The 15,401-nt window shown below is 45.7% G+C and overlaps 1 protein-coding gene across 1 annotated transcript in view; it reads left to right on the top strand.

Moving 5' to 3' along the window:
- The first annotated feature begins 9,274 nt into the window (after window positions 1-9,274).
- PLG (plasminogen) overlaps window positions 9,275-15,401 on the top strand; it is a 37,386-nt gene continuing 31,259 nt past the window's right edge. The window contains exons 1-3 of the mRNA XM_047733205.1: window positions 9,275-9,424; window positions 13,647-13,782; window positions 15,020-15,126. Coding sequence (XP_047589161.1) covers window positions 9,376-9,424; window positions 13,647-13,782; window positions 15,020-15,126 — 292 coding nt within the window. The 5' untranslated portion in view covers window positions 9,275-9,375. The remainder of the gene's footprint in view (window positions 9,425-13,646; window positions 13,783-15,019; window positions 15,127-15,401) is intronic.

The raw sequence follows: 15,401 nt of genomic DNA, 5'->3' as shown, positions 1-15,401 counted from the left end.
TAGTCCTTCTCCTCTGGGAAGGAACGAGGACCCTGAAGGAGTGCACTCTGCTTCCTGAACTGAGCACGGCAAACTCCCCATCACCAGATCAGGATTCCCCCTCTGCCGGGTCTGGGCTCCCAGCCTCTGCTGGCACGTCCAGTCAGGGCCCTCTGTTCCAGCCTCCTCATCACCCACGTGCTCTCCCATCAGCCCTCCCATCAGCCCTGCAATTAGGCCCTTCTCCCCGCGGCTCCCTCCAGCTCCCACCCCACATCCCTCCCCCTGCAGCCCCCCAGTTCCTGAAAGAGCTGTCTACATGTTGTTTCCGTTTTCTCTGCCGCCCATGCTTCAGCGATGGCTTGGCTTCCACCCCCACCACTCTGCTGACCCTCTTGTTGCTAAGCTCGATGAATATCTTTCATTCCTTATCCTTATGAAGGGACATTTAGGTTTGGTAGGAGTTCAAGCTCCAACAGGACTGGAGAGAGGAGAAGTTTGGGTTTCCTTCAAGGGATCTACAATGGGGCTTAAATACGCATGGAGACCTGGGAGACCCTCCTGCCCTGTCTTCACCTCCTGGATGGACCTGGAGACAGAGGAGCTGCCTGGGAGAAAAATACTGGGATGTCTACACTATAACACCTGTTGACGTTCAAGGATATAAAGCGGTGACCAATTTGCGGGAAACCACTCAGGATGCCCGAGAGAGAATGTACCTTAAAGGGGGGAAAGAACGTATACCAAAGGCCTACCCCAACACCATGATGTCAGGCTGGAGGGACTTGTGATTCCAGACAGAATAAGGGGCTAATGCCAGAAGTCCACTCCAACCCTGAACAGTGCCCAAAAGCACATACTTCAGTATGCTTTGCGAAAGGGTTTCATATTTATGACAATTAAAGATTGCAACACTTTGGGGGCGCCTGGGTGGCTCAGGGGGTTAAACCCTCTGCCTTTGGCTCAGGTCATGATCCCAGGGTCCTGGGATCGAGCCCCACATCGGGCTCTCTGCTCAGCAGGGAGCCTGCTTCCCTCCTCTCTCTCTGCCTGCCTCTCTGCCTACTTGTGATCTCTGTCTGTCAAGTAAATAAATAAAATCTTAAAAAAAAAAAAAAGATCGCAACACTTTGGATCCCCCCAAGAAACTTTGTGTTCTTATATCCCTGACTTAATGTGATGAGTGTGTGTGGGGGGTGTTCTCTTCTCAAGGAGCAGAAGCCTCCCTTTCTTTGTGCGATGGCACACAGATCATGGGGATTGGAGCTTACTCCGTGTGGGCCACTCAGAATAAGTAAACAAGCCCCTTTACCTAACAAAGACACGAGATATTGGGGTGTTTTGACATCACTAGCAGGGGTGGGTGAGGACAAATCTCTAGCCTTATCTTCAATAGAAGCAGATATGTTTGGAGTCATTTGGGCAAACTGTAAGAATTTGATCTGTGTCTAGGTGGGAGAGGGAAGAGTTTTAGCAAATTATTTTTGATAAGCTATAGAAAGAGCTGAATTAGGGAACACAAGTAAATAGATCCAGATTGACAGTGAAACCAACACAGCTCAAGCTGCAGGGTCCCATACTTCTGGGGCCGCTGCTGCAAACTGTGTTTTCCAAGATGGCGGCAACAGGACTGCCCATCCCATGTGCTCTTCTTACGGCGTGAGGTGGACACTTCTCCCATTGACAGGTGGGGTCTGTGTGTTCTCCCCTTGCGTCTGGGCAGACCTGTGACCATGGTGGTGGTGACACATGTGACTTCCCAGCCTAGGTCATAAAGGAGATAAAACTTCTGGCTGATTCTCTTAGAACCCAGCGACCCCACAGGCTGGAAGCCCAAGATACATGGAGAAGCTGCAGGTGTTCTGGCCCAGAGTCCCAGTGTGTGGTCCCAGTGATGGGCAGGATGCACTACAAGACGTGGCAGTGAGGACACTGCTGAGATGACTCCAGTCCTAGCCACCATCTGACTGCAATGTCGGAGAGACCCCAAGTAAGAGGACCATCAGGCCAAGCCCAGCCAACTTACATAATTGTAAGACATCATAAAAGTAATCGCTCTTACTGCAAATCGCCATGTTTAGTGGGGGGTGATTCATTCCACAGCAATAAACAATTTTAGCAGGCCCCTAGGAGGCTCTGGAAGGGCCCTAGCAATGTATTCATGTGATCACATGCTTTTTGTAAACTTTGCAAAAGTAAGATATTTTAGCTGCAATTGGTTAAAATTTCTGTCTCTGTCCACCCTAACCTCCCCTCCGTCTCTTAAAGTTAAATGGCATTAGAGTGGCTGTGGGCATTTTTGGGATTCGGTTAAGACAATCTTAGTTGGAGTTTATTTAATTTGGGCTCAGTGTGGTGTTATTTGTGTGCTGTGGAGTCACTTCTGTGTATGTTAGTACCTGCTGCCCCAGTGTAATCAGCCTCCAGAATATTCCAAACAACCACTGTGCGGGTTCGGTGACGCAACAAGAATGTTGGGGACACAGACTGTGTCATGACAACATGTATATGATATGTGGGTTTGAGATGCACTAAGCTAGAAGAGAATCTGGGGGAATTATTCCAGATCGTACAGCTCATACATAAAAATAGTACAACAGAGGCTTTCCCAAATTTGACTGTCATCCTGAAAACTTATCTTTTCTTATGAATAATAAGCTATGGAAGGGAAACTCACAGTGTATCAATAATAAAATGCAAGGGAGAGAATGAATTATTTTTCTATTCTGTCATAGAATCTGATGTTCCAAAACCTTTATTGTATGAGGATTCAATAAAAAAATGCACAGCCAAACATGGTAGGGAAAGAGTATTACAGAGGTGGCTCATGAATTTGATAAAAATATGCCATTTTCCTGGGTTTCTTACCACCTGGGGGCAGCAGCAGTGGACACAGTGAACTTCATGGGGCGGGGCCCCGGACCAGGGAGCTCAGCCCTGTTGGCCACTCCCCCTTTAAAAGCCCTCCCTTCCCTTGGCTTCTTGGAACCTCGGGTCGCATCTCTCCAGCTAACCGGTCCTGGTAGCTTAGAGAGATGTCTCTACCTCTGGGTATTCGTGAGTTTCCGGGGTCCGTCCAGGCCCACTTGCATCTTTCAGGCTCTCAGCCCTCTCCCCTCACGTCCATGCCCTGTATTGGCTTTGCAACCCCAGACACTACATCTCCCGCCCGGCTTTTCCTCCCTCTTCTGGCTCTCTACTTGTTATGCAAATGAGGCGGTAGCCTAGAGTCAAGGGGTGGGCGTGGCTTTCTGTCAATCAATGTCACATTATTTACAGAAACAGGAGGCTGGGGCGGAGTCAAAGTTTGACCACGCCTGCTCTTCACCCAAATACCCTGTTACTTCAGGAAATTTCCCCCTAGACTTTCACAAGTTCCCAAACACAGCATGTCTGAACAAACTCATCTCCTCTGCTCTGTGTGCCTTCTCAACCAACCATACTACTGTCTACCAGATGCCCAGGACAGAAGTGCAGCGCCAGCCTCCGTTTCATACCCAGACTCAGTCAGTCAGTCAGTCACAAAATCCCTTCCATTCTGCTTTCTTTTCTTTTTTTTTTTTAAAGATTTTATTTATTTATTTGACAGCGAGAGATCACAAGCAGGCAGAGAGGCAGGCAGAGAGAGAGGAGGAAGCAGGCTCCCTGCTGAGCAGAGAGCCCGACGCGGGGCTCGATCCCAGGACCCTGAGATCACGACCTGAGCCGAAGGCAGCGGCTTAACCCACTGAGCCACCCAGGCGCCCCTTCCATTCTGCTTTCTAACCATCTCCCTAATCCGGCCGCTTTTCTCTTTCTCTGCTGCCTTCTTTGAGACCACTGTCCCCTCTTCAGGCCCCATGCTTCTCACTACCCTTTGCCATGCTGCTCGCAGAAGGAGGGTGCCACTCTTCCAATCTAAAACCCTATAGCGTAGAACTACCGTATGACCCAGCAACTGCACTATGGGGTATTTGCCCCCAAGATACAGATGTAGTGAAAAGAAGGGCTATATGCACCCCAGTGTTCATAGCAGCAATATCCATGATGGCCAAACTGTAGAAAGAACTGAGGTGCCCTTCGACAGACGAATGGATGAAGATGTGGTTCATATATACAATGGAGCATTACGCAGCCATCAGAAAGGATGAATACCCACCATTTGCACTGACATGGACAGGACTGGAGGAGATTAGGCTAAATGAGATAAATCAAGCAGCAAAAGTCAATAACCATATGGTTTCACTTACTTGTGGAACATAAGGAATAGCATGGAGGACATTGGGAGAAGGAAGGGAAAAATGAAGGGAGGGAATCGGAGTGGGAGACAAATCATGACAGACTACAGACTCCGGGAAACAAACTGAGGGTTTTGGAGGGGAGGGGGCTGGGTGAGCCCAGTGATGGGTATTTTAAGGAGGGCACATAATGCATGGAGCACTGGGTGTTATACACAAACAATGAATCATGGAACACTACATCAAAAACTAATGAATTTCCGTATGGTGACTAAAATAATAAAATAAAATAAATCCTATAGCTGTCTGCTGGAACACTTGCACGGTGTAAGAGACCAGCAGGATTGGACCCCAACTCAATTAGCCACCAGTTCCCCCTCCCAGCCTAAATTACTTTCAGCTGCCTGGACTTCTTGCCTCTAGGACTTGGCACATTTATTCCTTCTCCTCACTTCTCATCCCTCTTACTTGTCCTGGATGACACTCCCTCTGGGAAGTGTGAGCTCACACTTGAAGACGAGGCAAGGCGTTGCTCTGCCTGCTCCAGGGAAACTGGACCTCAGCGGGTCTGAGCACTCACCACACTGCTCCATGATCCAACTTACAGCTGCACATTGGCCCCATGTCCATTAAGTGGACAACTCCCTGACAGTGGGGCTCCTGTCTCCTTCCCTCGTTTGCCCTGCTCTCCACACAGCGTTATACACTGCGGACACTGGAAAGGCTTCTACCCAGGAGGATTGCACAGAGCAACTTCCCTTTTCGTGGAAACCAAACCCTCCGCCCCAACCTCAGGCTTCACTTGAGGACCTTCTCACGCCTCGCCTCTGCCGGACTGTGAAGTTGGGGGACTGAGAGAGAGACGACAGAGGTGTCATTATGTGGGGTCCACTCTGTTTGGGTGGTGGTTTACTTGTGTGCAGAGATGGCAGCAGTCCCTTGAGCACCTGGGAGGCTAGACTCCTCCAGCCTCTGCCTTTGAAACCCACAGGCAGGGAGGGCTGCTGCAGCCCCAGAGCTCAGCCAGGCCATAATAATTGTCTGACCTTGGAGGAGGGGGTCGTGAAGGTGGTGGAGGGGGTCTTTCCCATCCCACTCAGGCTTCCCCCCACCACAGAAATCAGCCAGAGGTTGAGCTCTGCACTCTTATTTAGAAACTCTAAAGCTTTAGATTCTCCCTGGACAAGTTTCTATATTTCAGGAGTACTTTCTAACATCATGGAAGCATCTACATCATCCTGAGTTCTCTTAAATATATATATGTATGTCCAAATATATACACATATATCCAAATATATACATACATACCAAAATATGTATGCATGGGCATCCATATATGTACACGTATAGACAAGTATATACATGTGCACACAAAATATATACACATATATACAAATATATCAACATATATACTAATATATACACATATGCATATACAGATAGATACTTTTATTTTTTATTTTGAAATAATTATAAACACATAAGAAGTTACAAGAATAATGCTAAGAGGTTTGGTATCCCCATTACCCATCACCCAGCTCCTCCAAAGGTAAAAACGTAACAAAGCCAAAGTTCATTATCAATACCAGGAAACTGCTATCTGTACAGTGTAATGAACTCATCCACAGACCTTGCTCAGATTTCACCTGTTTTTATATATACTCATTTTTTCTTAAAATATTTTAATGTTTTCTACAGGTCTTGTTCCTTGCAAGGACTATAAAAGAAGACTTTTGTGACGATTCACTTAGACAACAATGAATGTTGAAGATGGAAAGATGATCTGGTTTCTCTCTCCGTCTGATCTGTAGTGAATCTGGACCTCAGAGCAGAAAAGACGCTTGCCTGAGTCTCTGGGGAGTCATAGTGCCGACTCGGTGTGGGGTGGAAAATGATCTGAGAGTTACTATTTTCTTTTCTGCATCTGATAAAGACTCATTTGTTTTTCAAAAATGAATAAGCATCTTGATTTCTGCAAGCACAACTCAATTAAGAAAATATCACCTTGCTTAACACTGAATGAGTGAGTCAGGTCTTACTTAGAAAGTACGCCCGAACCGGTTACAGTTTAACCCCTGTGCTAACTGAGCAGCCCCGCTGTCTCTTTACTGGCAGGCCTGAGAGCTGATAAGGATCTCATTCCCTAGTCCCAGAGACTAAGGAACAAAGGCTAACAAATTTGAAAGAAAGGTCAGATACAGAAATGAACTCCGCTGTCAGATTAATGAGGCCATGTTTCCAAGGTGATCTTCCCTACTAAATTCACACAGTAAAGGCAGTCTGCAAACTGATGTCAAGGGCAAAGAAAAACTGCTTAGAACCCTTGCAACCCTGAAGGTAGACTTCATTTGAACTCTTAATGGATTCATTAATTTGGGGCTAGTTTCATTTTGAAATATATGGTCTTACTGGGGATACTCAGAGATGGTCACGGTAAAGGGATGAGCTGTCTTAGAATGACAGGTCCTGGAGGGGAAAGCCTGGGCTGGGAGGAACTCTGCTAGGGCTGGAGGAAAGGGGACAGTCAGTAGAGAAAAGTGACAGGTGCAAAACTTAGGCCAGCAACATAAGGTTCACGCATTGTGGAAACACGTCACCTGGGAAGTTGTAACCTGGTCATGGCTTCCCCTTCAGACAAGGTGGGTGCAGGTGGTACGGAGGGGGGACCTCCACCTCACTCTCCTGGTGAGGTGGTCTTCGCGGGGTGTTCATAACTTACCTCTAAGGGACTTGCAAGGAACTCGCCATTTAAATACCTGGAGGGAAGGTGCTAATTCTTCCCTTCCTGAGGGAACCCAAATGGGTCTCGGCAGCCCGCCCCATGCTGGGTGGAGCTAAGGAAGTTAGTGTCATCGTCCATCTTACCCTGATGTCCTTACTGTTGGCTACAGAGCTCAGGAGACACCTTCAGAAATCTTAGATCCAGAAGTTTCCTGGAGTTCCTTTAGGTAGAGACTGTGCTATTACCTTTTATATAATCTCAAAAGACTCCAACACACAGTAGGTGGTCAGTAAGTACTCAATGAGTAGAACCCAGTGAGAACCTGCATCTCAAAAGCTGTTCAACCTGCTGACACTGTACAGAGATGATCTCTCTTTAGTTCTTTCCTCAGTTTTTGCCACTGCTTCAAGTGGAAAATGACCTACTTTGAATTCTCTTCACAGCATTAGGCAAAGCCATGGCCCGACATCCATCCAAGAGTGCCGTTGTGGGTTCCTGTGAACAATCTAGAATAGTCCATTGCTTCATGCCTACCCGCTGCCCCTGGAACCCTAATGGAGGTCTCCATGCCCCCACTCCAGTATACACTTGTGCCATACGTTCCTCTGGGCTCTTCCCCTTACACACGACAGTATCTGTTGGCACATGCGCCTGACTCTGCATCATGTCTCTCTGTGCTCTCACGGTGCAGATGTATTACAAAGAGGGTGAAGAATGTGTAGTCACGAGGCCATAGCAGGGCAACCTGATTCCCAAGATAACCTTTGCAGAATCAAATCGTCCTAAAAGCTTCAGGGAGGAAAGGGGGCAAAATGTCTACCACCACCACCCAAATAAAGCAATAAAACAGGAAAAGAAACATTGCATGGATATAGAATTTCTGATCACATTTTTCCTGAGATGCTTCATGCATGAGGCAGGACCAAAATATTTTACCATTTAATTAATTAATTCACTCATTCATTAATTTTTAAGTATGCTCCCCAACTGTGAGATCAAGACCTGAGCAGAGATCTAGAGTTGAATGCTTAACCATCTGTGCCACCCATGTGCCCCACTAATAAAATATTTTAAATAGAAATAAATGCATATGGAAAGCATCATGTATTGGTAAAATCTGGTTTTTTCCCCCCCAAAGAACTTTCTCAAACATCAACATAATCCCCCTAAAAGACCTTTTGAATATTTTAAGAAAAAGAGTCTTCTCAGTTTTGACTCCTCAACTTGCTTCTACACTGTGTCCCCTATAGTACACCAGGCCACTGGGGACAGGGAGAGGTGAGGGAGGAGACTTTGAGGAGAGAAGAAACCTAGGATCAGTAGAAAACCAGGAAATGTGATTAACTCATCCCTGCTGCTCACAATAGGCCACCGTCTTGTTCTCTGAGAAGAGAATTTGCTCTTGAGAATTCTACACAGTGCCTTTCTTCCTTGGAAATTATGTTGGAGGCTTGGTGCTGACTTCTACACTTTGCTAGTTAATTTATAGAAAGAAATTTCATAGCCTAGAGAGAGGAGTGTTTCTTGTTCTTATTTCGCAAGTAAAATAGAATCCACTGAACTGCTCCTAAATATTTTTGAACCCTAAAATAGTTTCCAAGTGTGTAATAACCTGGTGATTGTGGCCTTAAGTCAGGGGAAAAGTACAGAACCAACACTTAAACTTCACACAGACTCTTCAAACCCAATTTTGCCCCTCTTGCTTTATTTCCTGAGGGTGAGAATGTAACACACTGTGAATTTATTTGGGGAAAAGACCAATCTTTTTACAACATAATTTATAATTATGGAAAACACGTGAGTCCACTGGACATAAAGACATTTTGATAATAATAAAGTATTTAAACTTTCTAGTAATCTCTACGTTGTTTGGTAGGATGTGGGGATGTGAACGACAAGGCCCTAGCTTATGCTTATAATCTAAGGCCTACAGGGTCTCAACCATTGGTGGCTGAGTAACCTTGACAGTTGAACTTTTTAAGCCCGAGTCCTCTCATTAAAGTGGAAATATTAATATTGCTTGTGGAATGACAAGTTCTCAGCAAAGTTTGGCTATTAGTGTGATTTTTCTTTCTGTTTTTCCTTTTTACCTAAAGCCGGGAAAGAAGGAGAGGAAGGAAACCAGACGGAGAAAGAAAAGTGGCTATCTAAGGATGATGGAAAGTGGCTATCAGAAGATGATGGAAAGAACCAGGGGAAAGAAAGCAGGCAGCCTAGGGCAGTGAGGGGCGGGTCTGCTTTCACCACTTCCCAGCATCTATTACAGATGGGGATTTTGTAAGATCTGCCGGCCGAGGTAATGTTTGAACCCTTCAGAGTGCACTGGCCATGAGCGTCTCAGAAAATAATTAACTCCCTGTGATTATCTTATTTGTGGATGTGTTTTCTCTCAGGTAAGTCAATAACATCTCGGGACTGGGACGCTGAGTTTTCTGGGCACCGCTGGCTAGTCCCAAAATGGAACATAAGGAAGTGCTGCTTCTACTTCTTTTATTTCTGAAATCAGGTAAGACAAAGGATTTTTTAAAAATTGTAATTAAAATGTTTTTCTAGCGATGTCTTAAAAATAGATAACATGATGGCTTTCTGTGCAGCTGGTTTAAATTAGCTTTTGATTCACGAGCGTCCCAAATCAAAATCTACATGTATGATTGAAAAATCTTAAGGGGGTGCCTGGGTGGCTCAGTCAGTTAAGCATCTGCCTTTGGCTCAGAGTCCAATGTCAGGCTCCCTGCTCAGCAGGGAGCCTGCTTCTCCCTCTCCTTCTGCTCCTTCTCCCTGCTCATGCCCTCTCTCTCTCTTTCTCTCTCCCTCTCACTGTCTCTCAAATAAATAAATAAAATATTATAAAAAACATTAAACATTAAGAAAAAAAGAAAGAAAAATTACTTAAGAACTGAGCTTAATTTCGTCATGCGTGATAAAGACCAGTGGGCAGGGGAAATGATGAATGACCTTTTAAATCGACAAGATTGCCTGCCAGAGACTGTTGTTGTAGTTGAAACAGTAGCCGGGGCGCCTGGGTGGCTCAGTGGGTTAAGCCGCTGCCTTCGGCTTGGGTGGTGATCTCAGGGTCCTGCGATCGAGTCCCGCATCGGGCTCTCTGCTCAGCGGGAAGCCTGCTTCCCTCTCTCTCTCTCTCCCTCTGCCTACTTGTGATCTCTCTCTGTCAAATAAATAAATAAAATCTTAAAAAAAAAAAAAAAGAAAAGAAACAGTAGCCTTCAGAGCTAGCAACCCAAAAAGTTGGGGGCGCCCTTGCCTGGTGCTCAGTTCCGTTAACGGAGACCATTTTCGTTAGCATGTCGTATTCTCTTCACTTTCAGATGAAAGCAGCGAAATATTTCTTTGCGTTCTCTGGCCAGTGTCTGGAGGTTCCCTGCCTGCTGAGGCTTGACGTGAGCCTTCCGTATGTCTAGGTTTATTCCTTATGCCTGGAGAAACCACACGCGTCGATTGCCAAATGATGTATGCATATAGGAATTCCAGAAACCTTCACGTAGTGCTTGGGAAAAGCTAGGCACATTTTTATATGTGTGTGAGTGTGTGTCCTTAGATAATACATGCTTATTCAGCTGGTACAGTAGGTAGGTGAGTATCTTCACCCCCTTTTAAAGAGGAGAAAATCCATCCTTAGGAAAATTAGATTACTTCTCTTTTGACCCAAACTCCCAAATCCAGGCAGTGAGCATAGCAGAATTTAAGCCAGAACTTTTCTGGAAGGAATCTGGTGCTCTTCTCCCTTTTCAACTTTGTTTAAACTTCTTTAAAATACTCTAAACATGTCCTTAAGTTTTGTGGGGTGTTCTGACAGCTTTATGGCGATGTAATTCACATACAGTTCACCCATTTCGAGCATACGTAGCCGTGGTGTGCAGAGTTGTGCCATCATCAGCACAACACATTCTGGAGATTTTCATTACCCTGGAAGGAAACGCTGCACCCCTCCCCCACCTGCATCCCCCGCCTAGCTCCTGGCAGTCGCCAGGATACTTTCTGTCTCTGATTTGTCTCTTTGGGACATTTCATCTGAATGGAATCATACATGCTGGTAACCCTTCCCATAAGCAATGTATGGATACCTGAAATTCAGTTTATAAATTGCCAGATAAAATCTTGTAAGCTGTACTTTAAAGTAGAGTTAAATATATTTGAAGTCAGCAGAGCCATTTCAAGAAATACCAAAGAAAACAGAGAGCGGAGGATTGCACAGAGATTTCTGCGGGAAGTGGAGGCCCATAGTCGGGGCGGGGGGGGGGAGGGTGGCGGGTATGTGTACTCTGTGCGTTAGCCTATGGACAACGGGATCCGGAATGCTGTGAGCTGACCCAGTGGCTCACACCAGGACGGGAGACCAGACTCTTCTGTTACAGGATTAACATAGTTTTTTTGCCAAAGGGGGAGACTTTTATAAGCTCTTTTTGAAATGAAGGCATTTACTCTTTCTGTGGACGAGTTTCATCTTTCCAGGGCACAGATGTGACTGGTGAAAGGAAAAAAAGAAATCATTTTACAGCTGTTCTCCATAGTTTCATAAACCACTAAGGCTTTTTTTTTTTTTTTTTTTTGGCAAGTGCATGATCGTGGGTGTAAATGTACACACCACGGTGATAAATAAACCCACATTATTAATGTAATACATGTGTTTTGGTAGCTACATACATCTACGTTGGGCCTCGAGTATAAAAATACTTTTCGATTTTAAAGGCTTTATTTATTTATTTGAGAAAGAGGGAGGGGAAAAAACCTTAGCGGGGTGGGGGAGGGGGAGGAGCAGACTCCCTGCTGAGCAGGGAGCCCAATGTGGGGCTTGATCCCAGGACCCCAGGATCATGACCTAAGCCAAAGGCAGATAACCGACTGAGTTACCCAGGTGCCCTAAAAATAATTTATTACTAAAACGATATGTTTAATATTTCTTGGTCAATCAATACACTGTAGGCCACTCCACTGTCACGGAGCCCTCAAGCTGAAGAAAAGAAAATAATGCGGGAGAACTTTTCAAGCACCAAACAAAAAAATGTATTCTCTTTGGGGATATTTCTTTGGGATATCAGCTCCTAAGGTGGTCTCAGCAGCTTTTTGTTGTGAAATATAATAACATAATCAAAGGAAGCTTAATTAAAGGGGGATATAAATGGAAATCTTCTTGCCTTGGTATCATTTCTACCCTAGCCTCCTCAACTTTCTAAGAACTCTTCGGAAAGTCTAATTTAAGTCTTTGTAGGATATATTTTCCAGAGTTACTGTTTGCTATTTTTTTTTTTTAAGATTGTATGTATGTTTGTGTGTATGTATGTATGTATTTGACAGAGAGCACAAGCAAGGGCGGGGTAAAGGGAGAGGGAGAAGCCGACTCCCCGCTGAGCAGGGAGCCCCACTCAGCTCAGTCCTGTCAGGCCCTGAGCCGAAGGCAGACATTTTAATCCACGGAGCCACCGAGATGCACCGCCCCCCCCCACCCCGCCGTGTTTGTTTTTTAAATCACATCCTGATCTACATAGAATTTACCCAAGTACACCTTTTCTTGGAAATGAGAGTTCAAATGGGGGGAAATAAGGGATGAAGGCATGGACCTGGGTCTAAAACTACTCTACTTCTCCATAATCTTTGAAACCTTTTTCTAGTGCTTTCTGGTACCTTAAATTTAAGTTACAGCTGCCAACTTCCTGTTAAAGAGCCACCTTCTGGTTTGGAGTATGTTTAATTGGGGGAAGACAGATAGCAGGGGGAAGGGAGCATGGCCTCCCAGAAGGACTAGTCTCTGCATTGGCCCTATGCCCCATGTGTTTCCAGGTGGGCAGGATGGGCATTTCTGCGAATGAGGTGCTGACCCCTAATGATCCTTCCTACTGGTAATTTTCATTAGTATCTAAACATGCTCCCAAATGTCTCATCTTTAAAAAAAAAAAAAAAAAAAATTCCTTGACTGCACATGCTGTTTGGGAAGAGCTCCTTTCCCAGCTAGGCTCCTGAAGGCTTGTCTTCTCATGTGGCTCCACCGGCTTCCCCTGGTCACTCTCCAACTCGCTCAGCCTGGCTTGGGTCTGCACCACTCCCCTGGTGGTGGTCAAGGCTGCCATGTTGCCTAATCCCATTTAGGCAAACTTCAGGCAGCTTGGCTGTCTTCATTAACCTCTTCTGGCCTCTCACCCTGGGACAGTCACTAGGGTTCCACACTAAAATTAGGGAGGCCGCCCTCTCCAGGCCTGCAGCTCACCAACATTTTTATATCTCATGGTGGAACCATTCAGAGAATGTCACATCAGCTTAAGAAACAGTCACAACCGAAGCTTATACTGTTGGCAGTCAGGTCATGGCCTCCAGGTTGGGTTTATAGCCAGGGTTGGACAAATCAACATCAGCAATGGCGAACATGGGGGCCGCTGGTGGGCTTCTAACTGTTCTGTCACGGCATGGCAAGCCACAGCAAATAAATTTATTCTTATTTAAGGTTTCATGGCCATGAACGTAGTTACAGAAGTTGTTAAATAATCCTAATCGGTTAATCCGTCAGTCCACTTGCCATTTTAATACAACACCCACCTCTGAGCAGAACTGTTGTCTTGACTCAATGATTTTACTCGTGACACCCGTTCTGCTCTCTAGGAAAGCAGCAGGTTTTATATGGTGGATGTACAGCAGATAGAGGATTTCAAAGGCCTGCTGACTGAACAGTGGTGTTGATGAGTCTCAGCCAGTTATCCTCCTCCATCCTCCGTCCGCAGGTCGCGGAGACCCCCTGGATGACTACGTGAACACGCAGGGGGCGTCCGTGCTTAGCTTCACGAAGAAGCAGCTGTGGGCGGGAAGCGTACAGGACTGTGCAGCGAAGTGTGAGGAGGAGACCGAGTTCATTTGCAGGTATTCTCTCGGGGCTGCTCACTGACAGAAATGTTGCCATTGGAGACACTGCTCTTTGGAATGAGAGGTTTGCCTGGGGATTTATTAATGAAAACAGCACTTAATAGGCAAGAAAGGCATTTCACGGGATTGGAGTTGGGGATCCGTGTCTGCTCCCTGGATCAGAAGCCATAGGAACAGTGGGTTCTTAGAGTTGATCCGCATCCCCTTCAGAAAAAATGCCCCCAAAGGCTGTTATCCGTACACAGGACATCACCAGCTGCCATTCTGAGCATTGGTTTTTGACATCATTGTCGGTAAATATTTAATGAGGATCCTTGTGACTAGATGTCCCAGCCTAAGGAACAAAGAAGCAGAGACACCGTGACCCAACATACAGGATATATATGATCTCTGTCCGTATATGACAGATCGTTGTGTAGTTGCACGGTCTAGCGCTTGCCTCTTTGTATTTACGGTGTTGTCACAGAAGTTGGATAAAATGTAAAAAATTTTAAAAAATGCATGCGGTGTGAGGTGTCCGTAAGTGACATAGTCATATGTGCTCTATACAGATTCAGAGGAAAGAGTAATTCCTAAGGGTTGAGAGGGCTGGGAGGCACTGAGCAGGGCTTGGAAGGGTGAGTGTCATGTACTGACAAGGCTGGAGGCATTCTGGGCCCAGAGAGCCATGTGGCCCTGTGAACAGGACCAGGTGGACCACATCAGCTACAGAAGGGCTCATGGAGGAGATGGGGCTCGGAAAGACAGTCGTGGATGGCTTTGAATCCAGACTGCATGTTCACAGCAGGACCACAGGGATGGGCGAGGTGAAGGGAGAGGAGATGACGTGTAGAGGCTAAAGTTAAGGGGACTTTATAGGAAAGGGAAATTCTAGGAGACCAGAAGTCAGCATAGACCATCTTGGAAAAGGGTTCAAAGCAATCAGAGTTGCTTCTTTCCAACACAAAAGCAAATATTCTAGCACATAAGTGCAGAAAGAGCAAAGTAGTTGAAACAGAAAGAATATTTGGTGGAGGAGAAGGTGAAGGTAGAAGGAAACGAGGAACGACCTGTGCAGGCTATCCTTTTCCAGCACTTCCTGGACTGGGCCAAATTTAACGGAAATAACCATTCCAAACTCCTTGACCCATCAAGAGATACAGTTATCTTTGGAGTTTCTTAATTATTAACAGAAGTTTACTTTCCTTAAATGGCAGAAAACATTTTTGGGGGGTTTCCTTATTTTCTTCTGCAGGTCATTCCAGTATCACAGCAAAGAGCAACAGTGTGTGATCATGGCTGAAAACAGCAAGTCGTCTGCAATCTTAAGGATGAGGGATGTGGTTTTATTTGAAAAGAAAAGTGGGTACAATGTTTTCTTTCTCCTCTTCCTCCTCCCCGACCAGTCCTCTTTCTTTTCCTCCCCACCCTTCCCCCTTCGGTTCCCCTTTCTCTTCTCCTCCCAGGTCCTCTTTTGTCTGTGTAGCTTATCAGACCAGAGAAGGGAGGCGCACTGGCTTGCCTTGGAATTCAGACTGAGGATGAGATTTGGTCACTAATCCCATCTGTCAAGTTGAGGATACAAACTTTCAGATTTCATTCTTCTTGGTTTAAAAAGGAAGGGATTGGACTGACAA

This window comes from Lutra lutra, chromosome 6 (assembly GCF_902655055.1).
Source record: "Lutra lutra chromosome 6, mLutLut1.2, whole genome shotgun sequence".
Classification (NCBI taxonomy): domain Eukaryota; kingdom Metazoa; phylum Chordata; class Mammalia; order Carnivora; family Mustelidae; genus Lutra; species Lutra lutra.
The sequence above is the reverse complement of the archived record's forward strand: the minus strand, read 5'-3'. Positions and strand labels throughout refer to the sequence as shown.